The following is a 26,029-nucleotide window of genomic DNA, read 5'->3' as shown; positions in this document are numbered from 1 at the left end:
CCTTTAAAAGTCTCTGCCACAGTTGCAAACAAGATGGCAATCCTGTAATGTCCGAATGTTGAAACTTGCAGAAAATCATTGTCTTGCTGTCTCCTCACAAGGAGCAACTGTCTGAAGCAAATAAGTGATTTTCCATTCTCTCATTAAGAGATTCCGAGGAACTGGTCTACTCACTGTTTTGATAGAACTGTCTTCGATTTCCCTTACTTCCCATCTGAGGTGTGAGCCCAGTTATTGTATGCAGGATGTGGAACAAATCCTAATAAACTAAAATATCTGTCTGGGAAGGAATGAAGAAGTGTCACTGTGAAGTCATATTAAGTGCAAGACCAACAAGCATGGTGATCAGCATTACAAAGCAATTGCTCTAGTTAGCAAATCCTTCCAATATCATTTCTGAATCCATCTTTCAAAACCCTACTTCCTTCAACTTTATTGATTTTATGGGTTTTCTTCAGTATCTTATTTGGAGTCCTTTTGAACCATTCATAAGATGCAACCATTCAAATAAACGTTTTTTTAATGTTTCCTCTGAAACTGAAATTTGAAAAAGGGAACAGTAAGCTAATCTAACAGTAAACATATAAAGAGCTAGCTCATTTAAATATGAATTAGAAATATGAAAAAGCCAAGTTCAGATATACATCTCTCTGACTAGAACAGATTATCTTCAGTTGTATTCTCACACCGAGAGGAATTATGAAAAAACAAGAGTGAAATTCCAAAGTGACATTGTGGAATAGCAGCAGTTTGTAATAAAACAAGGTTTTTTGAAAACAAAGTGCCTTCATTTAAGGCACAAAGCAACAATTCAAGAACAGCAAATCGATTGATGTTACTCCTAGGAATCCTTTGATCCTAAAGCACACTTGAAAAGCTGTTACAGAAAAGCTGAGTTTATTTTGTTTGCAGTTGAATTTATACAGTTCTGCTTTTTTAACAAGTTTGCTAAATGGCTAAGAAGAAAAACAATAATAAAACAAAAGACAATCCTAGCCTAGTCCAGTGTGGGCCTGTAATGTTCTAAAAGAAACCTGATAGTAGGAGAAAGTGAACAGTTTTACTATGACAGAGATAAAAAATGAGCTCTTAAGATTTTTTTTCCTTTTTGTTACTATTAAGTGTGAAAAGAGGTGGGAAAGAAGAGGGAGGCAGAAAGAAAGGAAGGAAGGAAGGATTCTTAAGAAAGAAACCCACTATATATATAGAAAGAAAAATAAGGAATAAATCAAGTTATTTCTGACCTGTGGCATACATTCTAGGTGAGCTATTATTATGGCATACAATAATCTTTTAAAATGAGTAAGGCTTTGTTCTTGATTTTACTTTTTGTTTTTTGTTTTTCTCTTTTTCTAAAAGTATTCTCCCTGAAGTCACATGTCAGCTGTGTGCAGCTCCTTTGTTGTTTCCCCTTTACATATACAGTACATTAAAATTGAGAACAGTGTGATCACTATTTTCAATCAAGTTTTTAAAAATAACATATTTGACTCTTTTCCGACCTTTTGCACGAGCAAACTGCCCTAGGTAGGGGATGCCATGGGGGGAGGTTATTATCAACTACTGCAAGATAATGGACAGAATGTCATGATACAAAGGGGTTGGCACAAAGAAGAGGGAGTCACGTTATTCTCCAAAGCACCTGAGGTTAGGACAAGAGGCTATTGACGGAAACTAATCAAAGAGAGAAGCAACCTAGAATTAAGGAGAAATTTCCTGACAGCTAGAACAATTAAATCAGTGGACAACCTGTCTCCAGAATGCTCCAACATGAAATTTTTAAGAAGACTGGACAACCATTTGTCTGAAATGGTATAGGGTTTCCTGCCTGAGCAGGAGATTGGACTAGAAGACCTCCAAGATCTCTTGCAGCTCATTATTATTATTATTATTATTAGTAGTAGTAGTAGTAGTAATATTAGTATTATTATTCCCCATCCCCTTTGCTCACTTGTTAATATCACACAGGTATGTTCAAAAGGATAGGATTTGCATTGCCATTTACTAATTTGACTTATACCCCAAGATTCCCTGATCTTAGAGTAAACGTATTTAGGATACTTGTAAGAATGTAAGAATTGCTTTGCTAGATCAGGCCAAGGCTCATCTTAATCAAGAATCTGGTTTCTCGCCGTAGCCAACCAGGTGATCTATCTTCTGCTACAGTTATTCCCCTCTGCAACTGGTATTTGGAGGCATGATAACCTCAACCTGGAGTTACCACAGAGTCTTTAAGACAGATCTGTCCTTGATGAATGTATCTAGTCTCTTTTTATAGCTGTCTACGTAAGTTTCCCTCACATGCTAATGAATCCCATAGGTCAGTGGTGGCGAACCTATGGCACGGGTGCCAGAGGTGGCACTTGGAGCCCTCTCTGTGGGCACACGTGCTGTTGCCCCAGCCTCACCTCTCCCCGTGACCCCCTCCTCTCCAACAGCCCTCCTGAAGGAGAGTCGCCCCTGAGCATGGCCCACGTGGAGCAGCGCAGCCAAGGACATGGCAGCCAGGCAGTGTAGACAAAACTCTGCTCTCACACCCCATCGTGCACAGTTGATGCTGCAGGGTACGGGCAGAGGCCGTGACCGCTATAGCGCTGCTGGGCTGCCTGGGTGATCTGCAGTGGGCCCTGGAAGTGGTGAGTGGCCCTGCGAGCAGGCGGGGCGGGGGATGGGGGGCAGAGCAGGGACGGGGCAGGGGATGGAGCGGGGCAGGGCCAGTTTTTGGGCACTCGGTCTCTAAAAGGTTTGCCATCACTGCCATAGGTTAATGGAAGAAATGCTTTCTTTTAAGGCTGTGCAAGACCTCAGATTTGAAGGGGAAAAGACGCTTCAGTGTGCAAAAGATCCATAGCTGGCCCTTGTCTACAACCCCAAAATGTAAACACACCTTTTCTTGGGATCATCCTACAGTTGCAGAGAGCAGCCATGTGATCCTAGAGAAGATTCAGTAGCTTAAAGAAATTGCCAACAGATCTTAATCAGCACTCCTGTGGGCACTGAAGCACCTTTTTCTGTGTGATTCAGAGTGCCTTTCTTTGCCTATTTTAAATAATATGTTTTAAAGCTTCGCTGGGTATTTTAAGAGAGAATAAATTCTCTATCCACTTCATATTATTCCATGCATAATTGTATCATATATCTTAATGCTATCCCCCTTTAATAGCGTTTCTTAGAAACTAAAGAGTTGCAAATGTTCTAGCCTAGTATATATTGTATTTCTTTGTAATAACTGTGTCATGTATTTATCAAGCTTGGCCAAGGAAGGCTGAAATTACTCATTACTATATCTCTTACTTTTAAATGCCTCTCCAGTTCTTTCTTGTCGTAATGGCTGCTTCACAAATGGGTTGCTAACATTAATACGATTCCTGGGGGGGGGGGGAGAACCTTCAATTATATCTTGAGTCCCCAGTCTCTAGGCAAGATCATCCCCATAGTGTAGCTGTGGCTTATATAGCAAACCACAATGAAACAAATCATGACTTGGCACTTTGAATCAAGACTTTCAACTACAATTCAAATCAAGGAAGCACAGTTCTACTGTGGGGTTCTACTGTGTAATTACCATTCAGAGGTAAGACATATGCATCCATCCTGATTAAAACACACACACACACACACACGTTACTTGTTACGCACAATATTGTATACTGTGACCACTACTGGTAGAGGGTTTGGGAAGTGACATGTTTGCATGTTTGATTGATTTCTATAGCTGCCCATCTCGGCAAACAACTTGGACAGCTCACAATTCAAAGTTGAAATTCTGTTTAGGCTAATAACAACAATTTGAAGGTTTAGTTCAGAAGTGGGGAACTATGGCCCATTTATGACTTGTGGACTTCAACTCCCAGAATTCCTGAGCCAGCCAATTTTGGGGATTTGAAGTCCACAAGTCATAAAAGAGCCTTAGTTTTAGGTTTAGATTTAATTCCAGGCAACTTTGGGCAGAATCAGGAAACAACACCATCAGAGTATTGTTATGTCAAACTGACTTAAGTGGCTGAATTCACATGTATCACAAAGTCGGAACTTCAGTTCTGACCAGTCAGCTAGCTGCAAAAGGCCTTCTGAGGTCACCTGAACACCCATGTTAGATTGTGGTTTACTTGTTTGGGAGCAATTAGATAAGACATGACCACACCCTCTCAAGTCAAGTGTAAACCACCCCAATCAGCCTTTTTGCTGCCAAAGTTAAAAGCAATCATGGTGCTCTTAGAAGACCACGCCTGGACACCGTGGAATCTCTGGATGTTGGTCACATTATCCTGCATTAAGCCAACTTGTGATTCATTTCCTATTCCTTTAATATGCTGAATAGCCGTTGCAGTTTATAAAGAGTGCCTATTAGACACGAAACCATGGGTGAGGAAAGTATGCCAAGTTTAGAGTGAAATAGAAATCAGGCACCGATGGAAAGCAGCTACCCCGGTGCCAAAGCTGTTTTTCACGATGCTTGGCTCTTCCTAAGAATCGGTAGTTGACTTCGCAGACCAAAACCGGCGGCGTTTAGTCTACCCAACATCTCCGGAATGGATGGGATCTAGCAAACCTGAGCGAGGGGGCCGTTTCGCTAGTCTCCCTGCGCTCCCGGATCCCACCCAGCCAGGCCCTGGAAGAACGAGCGAGATGGCGCGCCTCCTTCCCCAGCGCCGCTGGTCGTTTTCCCTGTTTCTGCGAGGGGTTCCCCTCCCCGCCGCAGTAAATAGGCAGGTCCGGAGCAACGTGGCGCTCTTCAGTCCCGTCTGCCGACGACGGAAAAAAAACACAAACCCAAGACCCAAACTTCTGTGCGCTTTTGGGAAAGTTAAGCTCTCGCGGGCCTCCAGCTTCCCGGGGCTTCCGAAGGAGCAACATTTCTGCTCCTGGCTCCGTCCTTCTGCGGCGGCGCGGGCATGCAGGATGCGATCCTGGAAAATCGAGAGCTTTGCCCCGGGGGCCTCCCAACAGCGAGCCACCTAGCGTCGGAATGCCGGACGTCCCTTCATTCTCGGCGCTAAAGTCCGTGGCTGGGAAGCGCTAAACTGAAGCTTCGATCCCTAGGGACTGCCGGGCCGGGCTTTCTCTTTTCGTCCACTCTCGAGTTGGGAAGCAAACTTTTTTGGGGGAGCTGTGTGCGCCACTTCCATCAGCATGGGTGAGTTCCTTGTCCGGCGAGGAGGACAGCAGGGAGGACTTCTCTCTCTGGATGGATTCGGTTGGTTCTTTGTAGGGATGGAGGGAGAGAATGCAGAGTTCACTTTTTCCTGTAAATTAAAAACAATTCGCCTTTGCAGTTGGCTTCTCTGCTCGCAAATCTCTGTCGTGTATTCTCAGTTGTTTTCCTCTGCCAGAGTAATGAGAATGCAGAGTTCACTTTTTCCTGTAAATTAAAAACAATTCGCCTTTGCAGTTGGCTTCTCTGCTCGCAAATCTCTGTCCTGTGTTCTCAGTTGTTTTCCTCTGCCAGAGTAACGAGTTAATATCGTATATATGTATCTATATCGTGCTTTGCCAAACGCTTTTAAAATTATCTCAAGAATAAGTGTTTCTTTATCTTGGATTACTGTATTAGGTCTAGGAGCAGAAGTACTAACTCGGGCATCTTCTGTCTGATGCCCCTTGGAAGCATTGAGTTATAGCTGACCAGGGATTATAGGAGTTGAGGTCAAATCGCCAGATTGGGGGAGCTGGCTTCACTGAAAGCCAGGAATTCCATTACTAAGAGTGGCCGATGGCGCTCACTTTCCTAATTAAGCTGCATTTTTTTACCCTCTCACAGTGCAGAGTTGATAGGATTGGGTCGCAATGCCACAGTCCATTGTGAACCTAAGCAAGTAGCTCATCAGACTGCTGTCTAAGACTTGTTTATAGTTCTCTTGGTGCAATCAGCCAACTATAAACTTGCCAACTACATTTTAGCCCAGCGTATTCTGTGAACGGATCCCATGGGATTAATTTACATTTCAGTATATGGTGCAATTCCAAAAAAATTGGTTTCATGGAATAATTTATAAGAAGGCAGGGCATGAGGATATAGTCTGCCTCTGATATTCAGATGGTCTTTTGTTGTCATTCGTTAATAAATGTTACATGCGTGCTCAAGAATAAGACCTGCTCTATCAAATGGGTTTTGTTTACATGGAAGGCAAGTCCTTTCCTAATCATTCATCATTTACAGAATGAAACACCTTGCCAGTTATTTCCCCAATTAAATGTGGCCCCTAGTTTAGTCTACCTCTCTAGCACAAATATGTACATGCTAATGTCAGGAAAAGATTTAGTACAACCATTAATGATAGTTCAGTTTGAAATCAATTTGCTCCTGTGTATCAGTTTTCAAAGGCAGCACACTTTATTTCTGTTAAAAATTCACATGGCTTTCTATCCTTTTTATAATAGGATGGTGAGGTGGGGGAGGGAGAAATTGAAAGTACTTCAAAGAATACAGGATTGCAACTGTTGACACAATTTTCAAGGGTTGATGTTTGAAGGTTAAAGTTCATGGATTACACCAAGCCAAGGTTGAATAAGACAGGGTGGCCCAATTCACATGTAAGCTGCAAAATCATAGTTTTCAAACTTCATTGAGCTAACTCTAACCCAAGCAAACCACATTGCAGTTTACGATACATGATCCTTGGGTAAAAGAGAAAAAAGTACTTCTTTTTATTCAGTTACCCTCAACCTTTGTAACAGATTGGGCTATAAACTCAATTATAAAATAAATAAAAACTGAAAGCTTTTCAATAGGCATAGAGAAGGGAAACAGCTGCTTTAATTAATAATAGAGAGACATTGTGCTTGCATCAGGTCTGAATATTTCTTCCAAAACATGTTTGAAGCATGCCTTAAAACAGTTATGTCTATTCCTTTATTTCTGCTTTGAGCAATTTCTGGATTAACATATGAACTTACATATAGGTATACCAAAACTGTATTATGTATGCCATGACTGATCTGTCCAATCTCTAGCTCCAAACCTTGGGATTACTTTATTTATTAAAAGTTGCACTATTCAGTCTCTGAGCTGTTATTCCTAATTCCAGGGATATACAATCCATTAAGTGTTTCATTTCGTTCCTGCATTCTAGGTAGATGATAATAATAAACTAACACAATAAACTTGATAATCAATAAACTGAGTCAGTTTGATACCGCATTTAATTTCCGAATTAGAAATCATAAGACTGTGACTTCTAATCCTTCCTTATGCATAACAACCATATAGGTGACTTTGGACCAGTCTCTCTCTCTCTCTCAGCTCAGTTCACCATAAAAGATCGTTGTAGTGAAAAAAGGAAGAGGGAGAATTATGTATGTCACGCTGAGTTGCACAAAATAAAAGTGGATAAAAAAAAAAAATCTGTAATAAATCTTTAATCATAAAAATAAAGCAACTAAAGATTTAAAAAGTAATTAGATTCAGCCATTAACAAAAGGGAAGGAAACAGCAAACATGGCTAAGCGTTCTTATCTTTAGTTTTTTTTTGTCACTATGTGTTGCATACTAAGTTTAGAACTTAATGTATTTAAATATAGGCCTAGTCCTTCACGAGTTACAGTCCAGTTGTCTCAGTCCAAAGCTGGAAGCAATTTTTGTAGAAATGAATGTTCCAGCAGACCAAGAAATCCTTCATATGGAAAAAATAATGCAACAATGAAAGTTCTGCTCATTTATTTGCTCTGATCTACATGTCAATTTGGGGAGGGCAGAAGCAAAGTTAGACACTGAAGTCTACTAACAGTATAAAGAGTTACTATACAAGAATAAGGTTTCTTTTTTTAACAGGAATTTTAGTAGCTGAGAATTAAGTTTGGGGCTGTTGGGGACGAGGAAGTAGTTAAGAATTAGACTCCTAGAAAGCCCAGTGACTCTCCTGCCAATTGAGCCATTGCCTCATATACAATCTATCAGGTTACTGGTATTCTCACCTGAATTCTCATCTACTTTTTCAATAAATTAACTGATTGGCAATTAATCAGTGGAACAACTTGTCTTTAGAAGTTGTGACTACTCCAGCACTGGAGGTTTTTAGCAATAGCAATAGCATTTAGACTTATATGCCACTTCATGGTGCACTATAGTCCTTTCTAAGCAGTTTACAGAGTCAGCATATTGCCCCCAACAATCTAGGTCCTCCTTTTACCAATCTCAGAAGGATGGAAGGCTGAGTCAACCTTGAGCTGGTGAGAATCGAACTGCTGGCAGTCGACAGAATTAGCCTGCAATAATGCATTCTAACCACTGCTCCATAATGGCTCTTTAAGAAGAGATTGAACAACCATTTGTCTGAAGTGGTACAGGGTTTCTTGCTTGAGCATGGGGGGTTGGACTAGAAGATCTCCAAGATCTTTTGTTATTCTGTTATTACTTATTGTTATTATTCTATTATTATTATTATAAAGTCTGTTATTTTGTTGTTCTGTTATTTTGTTGTTCTGTTATTCTCAGCTGTCTCAATTTCAACTCACCACGTTTGGAAACTTCTTCCTCCAAAGACATGTTTATGATGTTGTTATCTTCCTGGTATTGAGTAAATGTTCCCCAAGCTAGAAGAATGGAACCAAATCTGACCAAAGGACTGAATTCTCTCCCTCCATATACTTGGCTGATGTTATGTGAACAGAGGGCTTCTTGGTACAGAAACCCCCTGGGGTATCTGCAGGGAAATAAAATCAACATGAGCCCTTTTTCACATGCATCACAATAATAGAATAGAATAGAATAGAATAGAATAGAATAGAATAGAATAGAATAGAATAGAATAGAATAGAATACTTCCGGTTTTGTGCCTGTAGTGCATGGCCACGCAAGAGTGGACCTTTGCTCCCCACGGCTAGTTTCATCCTGCCAGGGGGGTCCCTAGATGGGTCCGAAGTCGCCCCAAAGAGGTGACTGTGAAGGAGGGGCACCACGTTGATCACGAAGTGACAGCAATCGCTTCGTTTGATCCAGGGGAAGCCCTCCGAACCCGACAGGAGAAAGGCTAGCCACATGCCAGCATCTAGCCCAAGCTAACTGCAGCTGAAGTCCAAGAGCACTAACCAGAACAATGGTGAACAGCGTGCTTGGAATTGGTGAGAGTATTTGATCTTCTCTCCCTTATTTTGCAATTAAGTCCCTGGGAAAGATCCCAAAAGCAAAAAACCTCCGAAAGTGAGGGGAGGGGACTATATTCCCATTCCCCCATAGACAGAAGCAGCAAATTAACCTTTAAGGAGGAAAGAAACATATTGAAATTAAATTTAAAATACTACAATCTGATCAAACTTAGAAACTAAAACAAACTGCTAAGATTATATTCTAAAGGATTTTGTTGAAATTATTAAAAAAAGAAAAACAATAAGAACTTCTTGCCTGAAAGAGCTGGAAAACAAATATTTGCTGACATCTAGTGGACAATTAGAGTATAGCACATTAAAGACAACGTCCAGAAATAAAGAAAAATCTGTTCCCATGAACTCTAATAACCTTTAAGAAGATAGTTGCCAGGGAACAAAGAAAAGATTGTATACTGGGCCAGCTATAAGATTGGAAAGTGTTTGAAGGAAAAGAAATACTTTGATTGTGGTCTAAACTTATGAATTGTGTAAAAACTTTGATCTATGACTAATTTTTGAGAGGGAAAGTTACAGGAAGAATTTAAGGTGGCTAAGTATACTGAATTGCAATTCTGATTGGTTGACAATTCACTCATGAAAGAAAGAATTGTTATAAAACATTGATTTTACTGAAACCTTGACAAGAACTATACAAAATTGGACTGTTTGGATTTTGAGTTCTGGCCAGCTTGACAAGGCTAATTACAGAGCCTATGGCACTTATGATGGATTACTCGAAAGGGGGAGACAACATAGATATGACATATTCATCAAAAAATGATAGAAAGCCACACTTAAATCTACTCTTGAAGGATTCAATCGGAAATATCAAAGACCTCTAGAACCAACATTTCAAGACAAGAAAATACTTTCCAAGAAGAAATTTATGCAATGCTACGACAGATACAAATCACAATAGCTCTAAACCATGAGGAGATTAAGAACAGCTTTGATAACATAAATGAATACACTTCTAATTTAAATCTACAATCAAAAAACATTCAAAGAATGATGGTAAAGAATGAACAAACAAATCAGATAACAGAATGTGAACTAGAAAAAAATGACTTAATTGGCGAAATCACAAATGAAGGGAATTATAACTTAATTCAAACAAGAAAAATCTGGATTTGGATTTGGATACAACAATAAATATGGAAAAGATACCTTACACATTAGAACGTCAAAATAAACCTGAGAAGAAAGAAGACTTAACAAAATGGACACTGCTAGGAGAATCACTGTTTGGGAGACAAAAAGCATATATCTTACGTATTATGTATCCTCTACGCCTAACAACAACTACAAAAATACAAGAACTGTTTAACAAGTTGAAAATATTAATTTGGAAAATAATTTGGCAAAGGAAGAAGATTAGAGATGGGCTTAAGAGACTCGACTCGCCCTACCAGATGGAATATTATACGAGCAGACACTTGTTTGAATATGGCTAAATAAACAAATAACTTTGGCTTTAGAATAAGTAGGATAAGAGATATAAGTAATATGGTATTTTTTGATAAGATACAAAATGTAAAAATATTGGGATGATGAAAGTGAAGGAAAAGTTTGAACTTTAAAGACAAATTAAGTTTGAAAAGATTTAGGATTAAGGAATGATTGAAATATTGAGGGGAAATTAGGCTTAATAAGCACTTTGAAAAAATGATATATAGTGATTTAATTAATTTTTAAAAATAGAAGTGAAATATAAATTGATTAGAAAAGATGTTATAGGTAGATGTTATGATAGATAAGTAGTATAGTATTTCTATAATATATGAAATATGAAAATACTGGAATGATATATTTAAGTGGAAAATTTGGATATTTAGATGTTAATTATTGAGAAAATTATGATTGATAAGAATTGTTTGAATATTATGGAGAAATTGTGTTTAAACAAGATTTATGAAAATAAGATATATGGTGAATCAATAAGATGACTTTTACAAAAATAACAAGTTGATAAGGAAAAAATGCTATATATGGACGCTATTATTGTTGGTAGGGTATTTCAACATAATATTAGAAGGGGAAAGCCAATAAAGGTGATGCACTAAAGGCAGCATAATAAATGCAATTTTAAGATATGTTTATTATTTTTATTTATTTACTTATTTATTAAGTTTGCCGCCCATATTGCCGCCCATTTCTTCAATTAACAAAAAAGTCAAACAAAACTAGTTCCCTAAAACTAGATAGTGTTAAAATACCTGCTTCCTTACCCTTTGATAGAAAAAAATGAAGATAGGCAAAAAAAAATGTATCACTTCATTGCTGCAAATTGGGTGTAGCTTTATGCATCTAGTGTATAATGCTTTAAAAAATCCAAGGAGCACCCGTAAAATATAGTATGATAAGTTAATCGATGATGCCAAATGTGTAAAAGACTGGTATAATCATAACCATTGGGTGTGCTAGCTGAAGTGTCTGGTATAAGAAATTTAGATCAACAAGTTGGTAGTCTGGAAAGCATCTCGTTGCAATTCTTTGATGTGATTTCCAGCTGGACAAGTATATTCATGCTGTGGTTCATGTTTATAGGATCTTTACTCATCTGAATTTTTTTTTAAAAAAAACACTACCATGTTGAGTTGAAAAAACAAGATTGCTTTCCAGCTTCCTGGTTTTCTATTACTAAGAGATCCAGTTTGGTCTAATGGTTAAGGCACCAGGCAAGAAAATGGGAGAGCCCGAGTTCTAATTCTACCTTAGCCATGAAAGTCTGCTGGGTGACCTTGCGCCAGTATCTCTTAGCCCAACCCACCTCACAGGTTTGTTATTGTGGAGAAAATAGCAGGTGGAAGGTGTGATGGATATGTTTGCTGCCTTGATTTGTTTGAAAAAATAAATCAAGGATAAAAACAAACAAACAAATAATCTGTGGGATATGCTTGAAAACAAATATACATAACGTTGGACTGTAAGGATTGGATCTAGATCAAGTCAATTGCTCTAGTTCCAGTATACTGAATGTTAAAAGTTAGTCATTGCAGTGTTTCTGCTTATTGCATGCAGGACAATCAGAATAGAGTTTCGATCCAGGTTTAAATATTTTGTGAATGAAAAATAATGTTTTATAAATATTCTCTGTAAAACAGAAACCGTGATTCACTAAACAGAGTCCTCTGGTACTGTGACATTCATTAGTATGACACTAACATGTCAGTGGCTGTTAGCATGCTAAGAGGAGCTGATGTGTTACGTTATGCTGTTCATAATAATGTATAGTAAACATTGCCCTGCTGGATTGGGCACCTATCCCATCTAGCCTAGCAATCTGTTCTCATAATGACCAACCAGTTGCCCAAGGAAGTCCCCTAGTTTCCAGCAAATGGCTTTCAATGGCAATAACACTGTTTTACAATCTGCTGCTAGGGAATTTGAAATTCAATTTCTGCACAACACTCAGGGTATATCTATCATAGAGACTAGAACAGGGGTAGGCAGCCTTGGCTCTTTTATGACTCGTGGACTTCAACTCCCAGAATTCCTGAGCCAGCTATGCTGGCTCAGGAATTCTGGGAGTTGAAGTCCACGAGTCATAAAAGAGCCAAGGTTGCCTACCCCTGGACTAGAAGGTTAGACCAAAGCTATAAATATTCCCACTCAGCCCTGAAGTTTGCCAGGAGACAGTTCTTGTCTCTCTGCCCAGCCTATTTTACAAGATGGTTGTGAAATAAAATGAATTGTTACAGTGACCACATGTCCTTCAGATTTACTTAAATTTCAAACATTCACATTTATCTTTTATTTTGGTCATTTAACATTTATCATATAAATGGTACCACTTAATGCCCAAGCTTTCATATTCATGTGAAAAAAAATAGGAAACTGAATTCTTTTTAAAAAATAAATGTACATATACTCTTTGATTTTAAATATTTTAATATGCATTTTTTGTAGTTTTTCTTGGTTTGCTCTTGAACTTGCCCTTATAAAGCAAACATAAGCAATGAAGAGTTTTTATCTTCATCAACTTCTTTCAGATTTGCCCTTTTTTCAAGTTTGTCCTTTGTTTTTTTCCAAGAAAATATGTTCACTATAATTATGGTGAGATAATTGCTACCTTCTACTTTTACAAGAAGGCCACAGTATAAATAAATGGTAAATACAGATTTGTAGTTATACAGAAGGAATCCCTTCAGAGCAAAATATGCACCCAAGTAATATATCCTTGTTTTTCCTTAAGATGTTGCTATGCTTACTTTGATATAAGACATGCTGCATACTATCATAATCTAGGTACATGTCTATGGAGATTCTTAGTCATTCAGATCATGGTTGTCATGCTTTTTCATGAGGCAACTGGACTTTCTTTTTTCTCTTTGAAGTTGTTTTGCTTCTCATCCAAGAAGCTTCTTCAGCTCTGACTGGATGATGGGGAATGGAAGGATTTATATTCCTTGCAGACAGCTGGTCATTTGCATTCTTTTAACGAGTTGTTGATGCCACCTGGAGGTTTATCTGTGTTGTCAGGGTCACCTGAGTGGTGCAAATGGATGTGGAGCCTTCTTGGAATTGTTGAGAGGACTGTGTTGCAGACTGAAGATAGATGATGTTGTATCCCTCCCTCTCTGTTGAGAGAAGGCTATTCAGTTTTGACATAGATGGCCTCTTTGACCCCTCTTTCAAACCAGCGGTCCTCTCTGTTCAAAATGGGACCATCTAGGTACAATTTCAGGTTCAGATTGAGGCCTAGAAAACCTTCAAAACTCAACTTTATTTATTTTTAATAATTTGAAAATAACAGCCACATTTCCAGGAACCAATGGAATGTTCAAAATACGTTGCAGAGAGTAATGTACCAAATCTGGTTACAGTACTGTTTTCTGCCCTAGCGGGTTTTTCATGTTTTCCAACATTGAGTCATACTTCTGTGACTCTTGCAAAACTCTTGTTTTACTGGGCTGTGACATAGGTTCTCCCTAACATCACTCTTCCCCCAAAAGAGTATTTTGCATTTCAAAAAATTCTGCCATTTCTGACCTCAGAACGTTGACATTCAGATTACTTTTAGTAGATAGGGGAGATAGGTAGGCTCTTAAAAATCACAATATCATTATATGAACATGCTGATGTATTGGAGACTATTAATCCTGGATTGACTTTATATATAAAACAATATTAACAAAGTTTGCTTTCAAACGCGATGTAGTTTATAACAGGGGTCTGCAACCTTGACAACTTTAAGACTTGTGGACTTCAGCTCCCAGAGCTGGCTGAGGAATTCTGGGAGCTGAAGTCCACAAGTCTTAAAGTTGTCCAGGTTGCAGACCCCTGGTTTATAACATTGAAGTTATTCCTTGTAAGCTATACCAACTTAAAAAAGAAGTTCTCTCAGATCTCACTCTTGTTCTTATTCTCAACTTCCAGGACAAGCATCGTTCGTCCTCCTGTTGACATCAGCAATCTCACTCTTTGGAGGACTGATCTTTGGATATGAACTTGGAATCATCTCAGGAGCACTGTTGCAGCTGCAGGTGGTTTTCCATCTTCGTTGTATTGAACAGGAAGTCCTCGTGAGTGCCTTACTCATTGGAGCTCTCATAGCTTCTTTGGTTGGAGGAATCTTTATTGACCGGCAGGGAAGACGGAAAGCAATATTGGTCAGCAATGCCGTTTTGCTATGTGGCAGTCTCATCCTGACACTTGCTAGGTCACTTATTTGGCTGGTGGGTGGGCGACTGACTGTAGGTTTTGCCATTTCTTTATCATCTATGGCATGCTGTATATATGTCTCTGAAATGGTGGCTGCCCATCAGCGAGGGCTATTGGTATCCCTCTATGAAGCTGGCATCACCATGGGCATCTTACTTTCATATGCACTGAATTATATCTTTACTGACACACCCGAGGGATGGCGATACATGTTTGGCTTGGCTATTGGTTTGGCAGTCATCCAGTTTGTCAGCATCCTGTTCCTCCCCAACAACTCCAGGACTTTCAAGGTACACTACAGTGTGACTCATAGTAACCTCATTCAACCTTGTAAGAATGAAGACGGTGAAGACATAATATTGCCATGCCCCATGGAGAAGAATTATTCCCTTGTAGATCTTTTCAGATCAAAGGACAATATGAGAAACAGGACTTTTATTGGCCTAGGATTGGTCCTCTTTCAGCAGTTCACTGGACAGCCCAATGCCCTCTGTTATGCATCTACTATTTTCCGTTCTGTGGGATTTCAGACTGATTCCTCTGCTATCCTAGCCTCTGTTGGTCTAGGGGTGATGAAGGTTATTGCAACCCTGTTTGCCATGTTTTTTGCAGATAAGGTTGGCCGAAGGGTATTATTGATGGCTGGATGTTTGGTGATGGCTTTTTCAGTTATGATTATTGGCCTGGCCAGCTGCTCTGTTCCGTTAGTTATGATTAAAGACTGTGAAACACTCATAGATTCAAACAATACTTCCTTCAGTTCACCTCATCTCCACATAAATCCAGTGTCTCCCCAACCAGCCGCTTCCTATTTCTTATTGACAAAAGATACTAGTGAAATACAAGTTGAATCAACTTTTACTATCATGAGACCAGCAGTCAAAACGCTTACTAATAATAAAAGTAGGGAAAAAAGGGCAACCATTACATTAGAAAATGAGCAAACCCAATTTCTCACCCAATCAGTGGAAGAAAAAGAAAGGGATACCAATTCTTCAATCAGCGGGGCATCTTCTAAGGGACACATGCTCCTAAACTGGATTACACTCCTGAGCTTGATGGCCTTTGTAAGTGCATTCTCAATTGGATTTGGACCAAGTAAGTATCTTCCTGGTTTCATATTTCTTATCATAAATGGACCTGTCTATGCATGGATGTGTTTTGAGTCTTACTAAGTAGTTTATTGTGTTTGTTTGTTGGGCTTCTGTGCTGCCCAATCAGTTTGGCTCTGAAATGGCCTACAATTACTCCTTACAGTATTATAATTAGAATATAGTTGTGTATGCCATAATGGAATAAGTGCAGTAAGACCTTTGATTCACAAATCTATACATGCAAACTATAAATGCATTTGTGGTTTCAGCAGGAGTTCCTATTCTTCATTAGAATACTCCATAATAAAAAGAGTCAGGAATGGGGGGAAAGAGTGTTCATTTAAAAAAAAAAAAAAAAAAACAAGCCAGGAAAAAAACTCTTAATTTTCAGTCATTAGCCCCCTTAATCAAATTTTATAGGGCTGATTCTGGCTAAACATGAATAGGCTTTTGAGTGGATAATGTTCTGATCTTCATAAAGCCACTTCACTTCAGAGCTGATTTTAGACCAGGATAGCAATCTTGTGGCCAGGAGCTTCATTTAGAAACAGAACAAAAATGAAAGCCTTGGCTTCCAAAGGCCACAAGGTTTATGGCAGGTAACATGAGAAGTTTGGGGAGAGGGTTATATTAAAATTCCATTACTCTGCAGAAAGACAAGCAGCAGGTTTGTCCAATCCCATTCTGGATATATTGTGGGAACTGAAAGAAGTTGGGACGGGGCACATATGAATCTATGGTTTATGCACCTACAGTATGTCTTGGACTACTGCTCTGTCTCACTTTAACACTGAGCTTGTCGTTAGCATGTCACTGGACATGCTAACGACAAGCTTTCTCCTATGCTTTGCAGCTAAGTTAAGTGTCTAGTTTTGTTCCATTCAATCACTGGAGTTCTTCATACACACACACACACACACACACACACACACACACAGAGAGAGAGAGAGAGAGAGAGAGAGAGAGAGAGAGAGAGAGAGAGAGAGAGAGAGAGAGAGAGACTTACTGAAAGAGTTCCTTTTACCTATCTGTTCCAGGAAGTAAGCACTATGTTAAAATGTTATTTACATACCCAGTTAAGCAAACATAACTATGGAAAACATACATCTGCCAATTTATAATGCCACAGTTTGCAAATAAAACGTCAATATTATCAGTTGAGGCATTAATACTACGAACAGTGACCCCAACCTATTTTGTATGCCTGCTTCAAATACTTACAAGTTACCTGAATGAAAGAGGAACCTGTATTGGCCAGTTAGAAGCCCTAGAAAAGATTATTTAATCAGGTGAGGTTTGCATTTGATTAAAAGAAAAGTATTATTTTAAGAAAAGTTGAAGATCAGACTAGCTGGTTTTTACTGACTGACAAGTTAATTGATTAATGTGATTCCTGCGTATTACTACTCTTCCTTTCAGAAGCAAACAAAGTAGTTTACAACAATTTTAAAAACAGTCTTAAATAAAGCTGTCATAATAAAACCAGAAATGTTTAAAAACCAATAAATACAAACTTTTAAACAAATTTAGTTTTTTAAAAAAGAATAAAAAACACTGGTCATCTTACAGTGAATCTATTCCTAGAGTAATTGTTATCTCATAAATTGTTGGGTGAATAGACATGTCTACAATTATTTTCGGAAAGATAGCATGGGAATCAGCTGAACATCTTTCTGAAGTTCCATAATTGGAATGCTATAACTAAGTACTAAAAGTGCTGCTGCAAGGCATTGCCCGTGAACTGATCTTATTGGTGGAACCACAGATGGGGCTTTTATCTTCATTATTTGGGCCAAGAAATTCCACAAAGGAATTGATATAAATTTCAATTAATGAATCTTATATTGACTTGTACATTATTTTATACTATTTGTCAGTTCTGCCATCTTTGGCTCCATGCCTCACCGGTATCCTGCCATCAATAGCTAAGAGGGAGAGAGGGAATAAATGGGCAATAAACATGTATTGAGCTAGTACTGGGAAATTGGGAGGAGGGATTGACAGTTGAGGAAGAACAGGGATGCTTTAAACCAGTGTGCCAATCTTCAAGGACAATGAGAGGCTGAAGATGCTTGGGTATGGAATGCCGATTGCTCCAAACACTGAACGTTCCCAAAGCACCTAGCCATTCACCCATTGGCTGGAAATGGACTGGTCAAGGGGGGGAGGGTCAGATTGAGGGGAAAAGCCTGTATACTTTTGCGCAGAAAATTTAGTTCTAGCCTGGCTTTACTGCAACCAGCACCCCTTAGCAAAAGAGTCTATCACTTCAAACCCAATGGAGTCGAGGGTCTTTCTTTCCTAAGAGGCGATCCAGCTGGGGTAGGCCTGACACTATTCATTAACCCAACTATTTAGCATGGTCAGTTTGTTGATCTTTCTCTTGGTAATTTCCTTTGAAAGGAAGCAGGATATTCATGTACTTGACAAAGCAGCCTTTAATCCACAGGTGCACTCGGTATAATGCATTTATTGGCCCAGCCTTCTTATTGGTGTTCTCTAGAACAGGGGTGTCAAACTGCCGGCCAGTAGGCCGGTTGCATCATATGGAGGCCACACCTACCCCAACTCCGGCAATGCAAAAAAAGTCGTGATACATCGTGACACGACACGTCACGTGACGTGGCGAGTTTGACACCCGTGCTCTAGAAGATGGATTAGAACTTACCTCCCAGAATTTCTAGCCATTAGGGTCCTGCTTAGTTTTTAAAATTACATGGGACACTACTGTATTTACTAATAATGCACCTAGAAATATGGTTTTCCAGAATGAAGAGCAAAGACAAAATCTTCCCTAATTTGAATTGACATCTGAAGACTACACGTCCATGTCCATATTGTTTTATGAGTGAGATGGAAGTTATTTTGCATTGCCTTTTGATATTTTTTATTAGTTCCCAGTCTACTCCAGAAATTGATTTTACTTACAAACTACTTACCAGGTCCTACTCTGCTCAGCTTCTTTAGGATTAGCCAAATTCATCTAGGTACTGCAACCTATTATAACAAGTAATGGAGAAGCTTCTTTTTTTGTTTTTGTTTTAATTGTTCCAGTTACTTCACAATTCAGTGAAAATGTCTGTCTTGCCCACTCGCAATCCGTATACATAGAATTTTCTAAACAGTATATTACCTATCTTTTCAGTGTTTCTTGTAAAAAAGTAATATGCATGTGCAAATATGTATTTTATGTTTAAACATATGTGAGTTTAAAAGTCTGTTTAGGAGCAAGAGTAGTAGTGGTAGTAATCATTATAATAATAATAATCCTCAGTATGTCTCTTCATATCTTAGCTGTTGAAGGATTCATTGTGTTTAACTTGAAGCTTCTGAATAATTGCATCTTCCAACTCAACAGTTCAAGCTTTCTTTCTATAATATCTTTCCCATTCCAGTTTCTTCTTAATGGTTGTACAAAATATTGCTTATGATTTCTTTCTTTCTCTCGCCTAATTCCACTCGCTTTCCTTTCTCCTCCTGCAGTGACATGGCTTGTCCTCAGTGAGATCTATCCAGCTAGCATACGAGGAAGAGCTTTTGCGTTCTGCAATAGTTTCAACTGGGCTGCCAATTTACTGATCAGTCTTACATTCCTTGACCTCATTGGTATGTATAATATTGGCTTCTTGTTGACATTCTTTGCTGCTGATAATCATAGCAGAGCTGATAATAGGGTGTATTTAGACGAGTGTTTGTCAGTCTCAACAGGTGTAAGATGTATGGACTTCAACTCCCAGAACTGGGAATTCTGGGAGTTGAAGTTCATATGCCTTAAAGTTGCTGAGGTTGAGAAACTCCGATCTAGACCCAACAAAGGGTCACTGCCTTTGTTTGATGATCTTGTCTCCTGTTTATTATATCATTTCTGGAGTCACAATCAGCCATATATAGTCGCTAGAATGTTAAATTTAGACTGAAGAAAGCCAGACTCAAATCTCTGCCAAACCAGAACACTCAGTTCAAGGCAGTCTTAGTCTACTCTAAGCCAGAAGTCATGGTGCTTCTCATGATTTTCTTGGATGGACAAAAGTAACATTTAAAAGAAGATATCATAATGGTGTTATTAGAAGGAAAAAAAATCCAAAATCCAAAGCTAGATAATGTATTTATTAGACAATATGGTATTTTCTTAACAAAAGAGCAAACAAATATTTATATGCTCCAGAACTCAGCATCAGAGGAGATAATACTAAGGCTGCAGAAGAAGGGGGGAAATCCAAAATTACACCAGATGTTGTGGTTTGCCATTTAGTGTCATTCTCAAGAGTGGGATTGCAGACTGAATGTATTAAGTCACTAGCTGATATTAAACTAAAAAATTACAACTACTAGTCTGAAACTAAGAAACAGCTGTTGATCCAGACTTATGCAACCTCAGGTCTGAAATTTAAAAAGCCAGTTGTTTCCTATTACAATAGTAAAGACAATTCTGAAGCTAATACGAAGCTATTTCTGAAGCTCACTTGAAAAAGTAAGATTATAATCTATCTGATTTTATGAGGTCGATGGAGATTCTCAATCATCCAAGTCATGGTTGAAGGAGAAACTATAGAAGCAAAACATTTTCAAAGAACTAAAAAAAACAAGAAAGTCCAGATGCCTTTTAGAAAAGCATCTTTCGAAAAGCATCTTTGGAAAGGTTGCATGCCTTCAGTTAATTTAGCTAGTTTAGACATTGTTTCTTTCAGAAGTTTTTAGAATTATTGTTGTGTTTGGGTAATATTTTAAAATATTATCAAAATATTTCAAATATTACCAAATATTTTAATCCCATAAATATTATGTCAGCACTTATTTGTAGCTCAGATATGTATTAGTCTGTGTGTCGTAGAGAAAGGCCATCTGGTTCTGCTGTTAATAGTAAAACCCATCTGAGAAGTATTTATGGCAATTGTCCATCTCCAAGATACTAAAGGTGGAGAAATACTGCAAAACCATGCTGTTAATGTTTTTAAAACCTTTTATTATTGTTATTACCTCATCCTTGAGAATGTTTGTAATCAAAATGCTATTAACTCAATTTAATTAAAATAACTGGCACCTTTTACAATGCATCCATTATTGAAATAATGCCCAGATGAAACTTCTGATCTTGCTGAATGCATGAGTCTAATAAAGTGTAAATTTACTTTTGAAAGGAAATTTTGCAGCTCCTTTTAAGTAGCCTTTGGTAAGCTCCTGATTTCATGACAGCCTTTATCTATCCCAGCAAATGTGGCATTATGTCATACGTTGATTTTGTAATATTTCTCTATGCAGATGTCATTGGCTTGTCATGGACCTTCCTTTTCTATGGACTGGTGGGATTGGCGGCTGTACTATTTATTTATTTATTTGTACCAGAAACCAAAGGACAGTCTCTGGAAGAGATAGACCATCAGTTCTCAAAGAAGAGGTATGTCTTAGAGGGCTTTGGCCACAATAGTTGTCACTGCTAACATTGAACAATGCAGAAGTATTTTGCCCATATCATAGAGAATTTAAAGCAGGGCATGGTAAATCCATATTGATCTCCTCCTTGTTTTGGCAGGTTGCTGCAGAGGAATATATGCTGGCACAAACTGTGGAACAGAAGAGAAATCTATACACGTGTTCAATATCAAAGATTAGACCATTCTAATACTTCCTGAAAAAGGAGTCACAATTCATGACAGGACACAATGGTTACCTATATCATGCTGGAAGTTTTATGATGACTTTGCCAAAGGAAGAAATTCATGAAAATCTTGTATTTATGTATTTAGAATAGAATAGAATAGAATAACAGAGTTGGATACTTTTATATATTTTATAAATATTTGATAAATAAAATATATTTGAGTCTATTTGATTGGATAATTTGATATGAAATACTATTTTTTTTCAACTTGATGGATTTTGGAGGAGATGCATTTGTATCTCCAATACCATTTGTTGGAGAAAACCTCCTCCCTCATCTATTTTCCAATACCTCTTTTAGTTATGGGTGAGTAGCATCCTCCCTCTCATATGCTAAAGAGTAAGGAAATTCTGACTTTTTTTTAGAAATCAGACAGTAGAATGTCAGGGGAAAAAACCACAAAAAAATTATAGAATCATCTCATTGCTTGCATAGACCACATCTGACCAACACTGTGATTATATTTTTAATTTCCATAGAAACAAAAATAAACACTAACTTCACTTTGCTCTGCATTCCATCTCAAAATGAGCTATTATTACCACCTAAATATAACAAAAGAGTTCCTGCACTTTTTAAATTCATTTCTGACTAATGTAAAACATTAACCAGCCTGTCAAATGTATTTCACTATATTACTTTGTGAGTGAAGGAGTGGCTTAGATAGTTATGCAATCAGGATGAAATGGTGCAGCTCAAATTATGGTTTATAGCAGCCAGCATGCAGCATGGTGACAGAACTTAGCAACGTCCTGTTCTTGTCTCTTGCTGTTTGGTCTATTCTTGGAATCCCTGGTCAATCCATGGGACCAGGTAACTCCAGTGTGTGAGATGCTACTGATTCAGGACCCTCTAAATCTATTGAAGTAGGATAATTTATTTTAACATATAAATCTGGCAGTCATCATATGGGATTTTATGTTTATTTTATGATTTACACTTCACTGCTTTCTATTTTTGGTAAACTTTGATTTGTAATTAGACTGGAAAAGGTTGATAAGGATTTCTCTGCATCTCTAAGGGATCGATTCTCCTCCTTCTGTACTAAAATGCACAGAATCATTTATGGTGTTTATGGGTAAATAATAAAAGTAAGCTGTATTGGCTCTTATCCCCAAGCAGTTAAGTAGCTTGCACTTTTAGAAACTTTCTCACTCTATGAATAAAGAAAAGGGGTGATGACAGCCTATTTCAGTATCTAAATTCTATGCCTTTTGGCATATCTTACAGAAAAATTGAGACAGATTAAAAAACATCACTCTTCTGTTACCTATTGACTAGCAATGGGATACAAATTAAAGGTGAAAAACTAGCTCAAAATTACTTTGGGAAAAAGTGAATGCACACCTTCATTAAAAATGGTTTTTCTAGGTAGAACAGAAGCTGAGGAAAACATGATGACTGGACAATACAGCCCTAGAGAAGGAACAGCAATCAGTGGAGAAGTTGAAGTTGTTGTCATTTCATCCATCCCTCAGATGACCAATTTAAGCCACTTTTAACAACATAATTTGGTTCAAATATTATTCTCTGTTAAAATTGCAATCAGCTAAGTAGCCTTTATCATACGGGGAATATAACTGATGATAATATCAGAAAGAAGCAATTGGCATGCAGCTAAAATTCAAACTTTAAGAAAGCAGAACATTCTTTTGTGATTTAAGCATATGTGGGAGGTGAAGTATCCTTTTTGTTACAGATGTTAACAGAAGCACTCATTTGTCATGAAGTTCAAAAAATAACTATGAATACACACACACAAAAATGGGATCTGAGAGGAAGTGACAGCTATCTTGTATCCAGTACTTGAATTAAAAAAAACAAAAGCAACTGGAAGATTTCCCAGGGGAATAATATCAGCCTTGGTTGGGAATTGTGTTTTAGAATTTATTTTTCAGACCTGCTGGGTGCAGATTTCTCAGATAAGGTTCAGGTGCCTCTTGTCATTCCACTTTCTATGTTATAATCTCTGCCACAAAGCTTAACTTCGGTTATTAAGAGAAATGCAATGTAATGTGAATTCCTTATTCAAAGTTTTACTATACTGTATTTCTGAGTAAAAGTGACAAAAGGAATAATGTGAGAAAAAAAATTCTGCTTTCTATACTCAAAGCCTCTTTGGGGTGATTCTGCAGAAACTGAAAAGCAATGGTGACTTTACAAGGCAACTTTTTGCTTTTTTGGCTTGTGACACATGGAATCTCCCACCCTTTTATATCCCACATTTAAAGCATAGGACACTGATGGCAAACCTTTTAGAGACTAAGTGCCCCAAAACTGGCCTTGCCCCCACTCCACCCCCTGCCCCGCCCCCGCTCCACCCCCTGTCCTGCCCCTGCTCCACCTCACCCTGCCTGCCCGCGGGGCCACTCATCGCCTCCAGGGCCCGCCACAGATTGCCCAGGCAGCCCAGCAGTGCCATGGTGGCCACGCCCTCTGCCTGCGCCCCGCAGCATCAACTGTACACATTGGGCATGAGGGCAGAGTCTTGTCTACGCTTCCTGGTTGCCATGTCCTTGGCTGTGCTGCTCTGCGTGCACCACACTCGGGGCTGACTCTCCTCCAGGGGGGCTATTGTTGAGGAGGGGGTCATGGGCAGAGGCAAGGCTGGGGCAACGGCACATGTGCCCACAGAGAGGGCTCCGAGTGCCGCCTCTGGCACCTGTGCCATAGGTTCGCCACCACTGGCATAATACATACTTACTGTATAAGTTATTATGCAACTTTTTATTTCATGCAGGGTAGGGAGCCTAAGCCTTCTAAATGTCTTGAGCAATTCTGAGCATCTCTCATTATTGACCATGCTGGCTGGGCTTCTGGAAACATCTGAAAGATCATATGTTTCTCACCTCTACTTTAAATGTGTCAGATGCAAAGGAGAACCAGAATGTTATGCAGTTCTTATTTCCTAATTAGTGAAAAGTTGTAAGAGAGATACTTTTAAAATTTGGATTCCTTTTAAATGAGTAATCCCTGAAATATATGGTCTTTCTGTAATACTTTATTCATAAGAACAGAAGTAGAGTTAAAGAGCAATATTTAGAATAATGCTTTTTAGATACTTCTTCTTGTGCCATATCCGTTATCGGACGTTGGCGATCAAGTTGGCGATCATGTTTTTATCAGCAGCCGTACGAAAAAGCGCTGCTGAGTTTTGTCCAAACCAGTCCCTTAGATTTTGAAGCCATGATCTTCTTCTTCTGCCTGGACCTTGTTTGCCTTCAATCTTTCCATGGAGGATTAAATGGAGTATGCCGTATTTTTCTGGGTGTCGCATCACATGTCCGAAATATTCTAATTTTTGTTTTTTAATTGTTTTGATGATTTCCCTTGGCTTTCCCAGGTGGCTTATCACCTCCTCATTTCTGATCTTGTCAACTCAGCTTATACATAACAGCCGCCTGTAAATCCACATTTCAAATGCTTCTAGTCTCTTCAGGTGGCCTTCTGTCAGAGACCAACTCTCTACTCCATAGAGCAGGATAGAAAAAATATAGCATCTGACAAGCCTGATTTTCAGTCTTAGGCTTATGTCGTGACTGCAGAAGACCTTTTTCATTTTGAAGAATGCTGTTCGAGNTTTATTATTTGGATGTCTTTGTCATCTAGTCCCCCTTGTTTCAGGATTTCTAATAGTTTGCTGTGTCTTATTTTATCAAAAGCTTTTTGGAAATCAATGAAGCACATGTAAACACTGATACTGATAGATACTGATAAATATTTATTTATTTAAGTTAATTTACATGGCTCCTCACATTACACTAATGATTTAAGGTGCCCTGTGCCCCATCCTCTGTGAACTGGAAGCAATCATCTGAAGCTCTATAGCCACCAATCATGTGTAATCATGTAATTAAGGAGCCAAGAAAATTGGGGAAAACCTCTTTAGCAGAGCTAGTGGATGCAACACTGGACTGTAAAGAGAGACAGCTGAACAGTGCCTCCTTTGTTACTATTGAAATGCTTTTTATTAGTGGGGTATCAATGGATGCCATCCTAAGGCATCCACATTCCAAACAGATTGCTATACATCTCAAACATTACTTTCAAGGAAGAATATATCTACTACACTTCCTAACTCATTCATTTGAAATTTTCTTAATGAAAACATACAGCCTTTACTGGTTTGGTACATTTAGCACTCTATTCACATTGCTCAGGCAAAATATTGGTAAAATAGCCTAATGGATAGTAAGTTAATTCAAGATGAAGATTTCAACTCCATTCTTCAGATCACTGGTCTGCTTCTAGTAAGCAACTGGAAAGTGTAATCAACTTTTTCTCTCGGATAAGAGAACAGTACCTATTGTACATTTGACTTTCGGGTGATTAAGCACATTCTCTAAGATTGGGAAACCAAGATTGTTTTGGACTTTATTTCTTTTGTTAATGAATTTACTGGAAGTTGGTATGATTTATCGGATGGTATAGTGGACAGAGAGTTAGATTATAAATAGGTTCAAATTGTCTAAAAGTAATAAGCATGAATAATTGATAATTCACAGGATTCATACAAAGGTTGCCTTAT

The 26,029-nt window shown here is 38.4% G+C and overlaps 1 protein-coding gene across 1 annotated transcript; it reads left to right on the top strand.

Moving 5' to 3' along the window:
- The first annotated feature begins 5,044 nt into the window (after positions 1–5,044).
- SLC2A10 (solute carrier family 2 member 10) lies at positions 5,045–21,601 on the top strand. The gene is made up of 5 exons (XM_015816651.1): positions 5,045–5,137; positions 14,464–15,846; positions 19,326–19,448; positions 21,102–21,237; positions 21,373–21,601. Exons 1-5 carry the CDS (start codon positions 5,134–5,136, stop codon positions 21,470–21,472), a joined length of 1,746 nt encoding a protein of 581 aa, XP_015672137.1. The 5' UTR covers positions 5,045–5,133; the 3' UTR covers positions 21,473–21,601.
- The last annotated feature ends 4,428 nt before the right edge of the window (positions 21,602–26,029 follow it).

This window comes from Protobothrops mucrosquamatus, unplaced genomic scaffold, assembly GCF_001527695.2.
Source record: "Protobothrops mucrosquamatus isolate PMUCROS unplaced genomic scaffold, P.Mucros_1.0 scaffold474, whole genome shotgun sequence".
Classification (NCBI taxonomy): domain Eukaryota; kingdom Metazoa; phylum Chordata; class Lepidosauria; order Squamata; family Viperidae; genus Protobothrops; species Protobothrops mucrosquamatus.
Note: the sequence above shows the minus strand (reverse complement) of the source record. Positions and strands in the feature narration are given on the sequence as shown.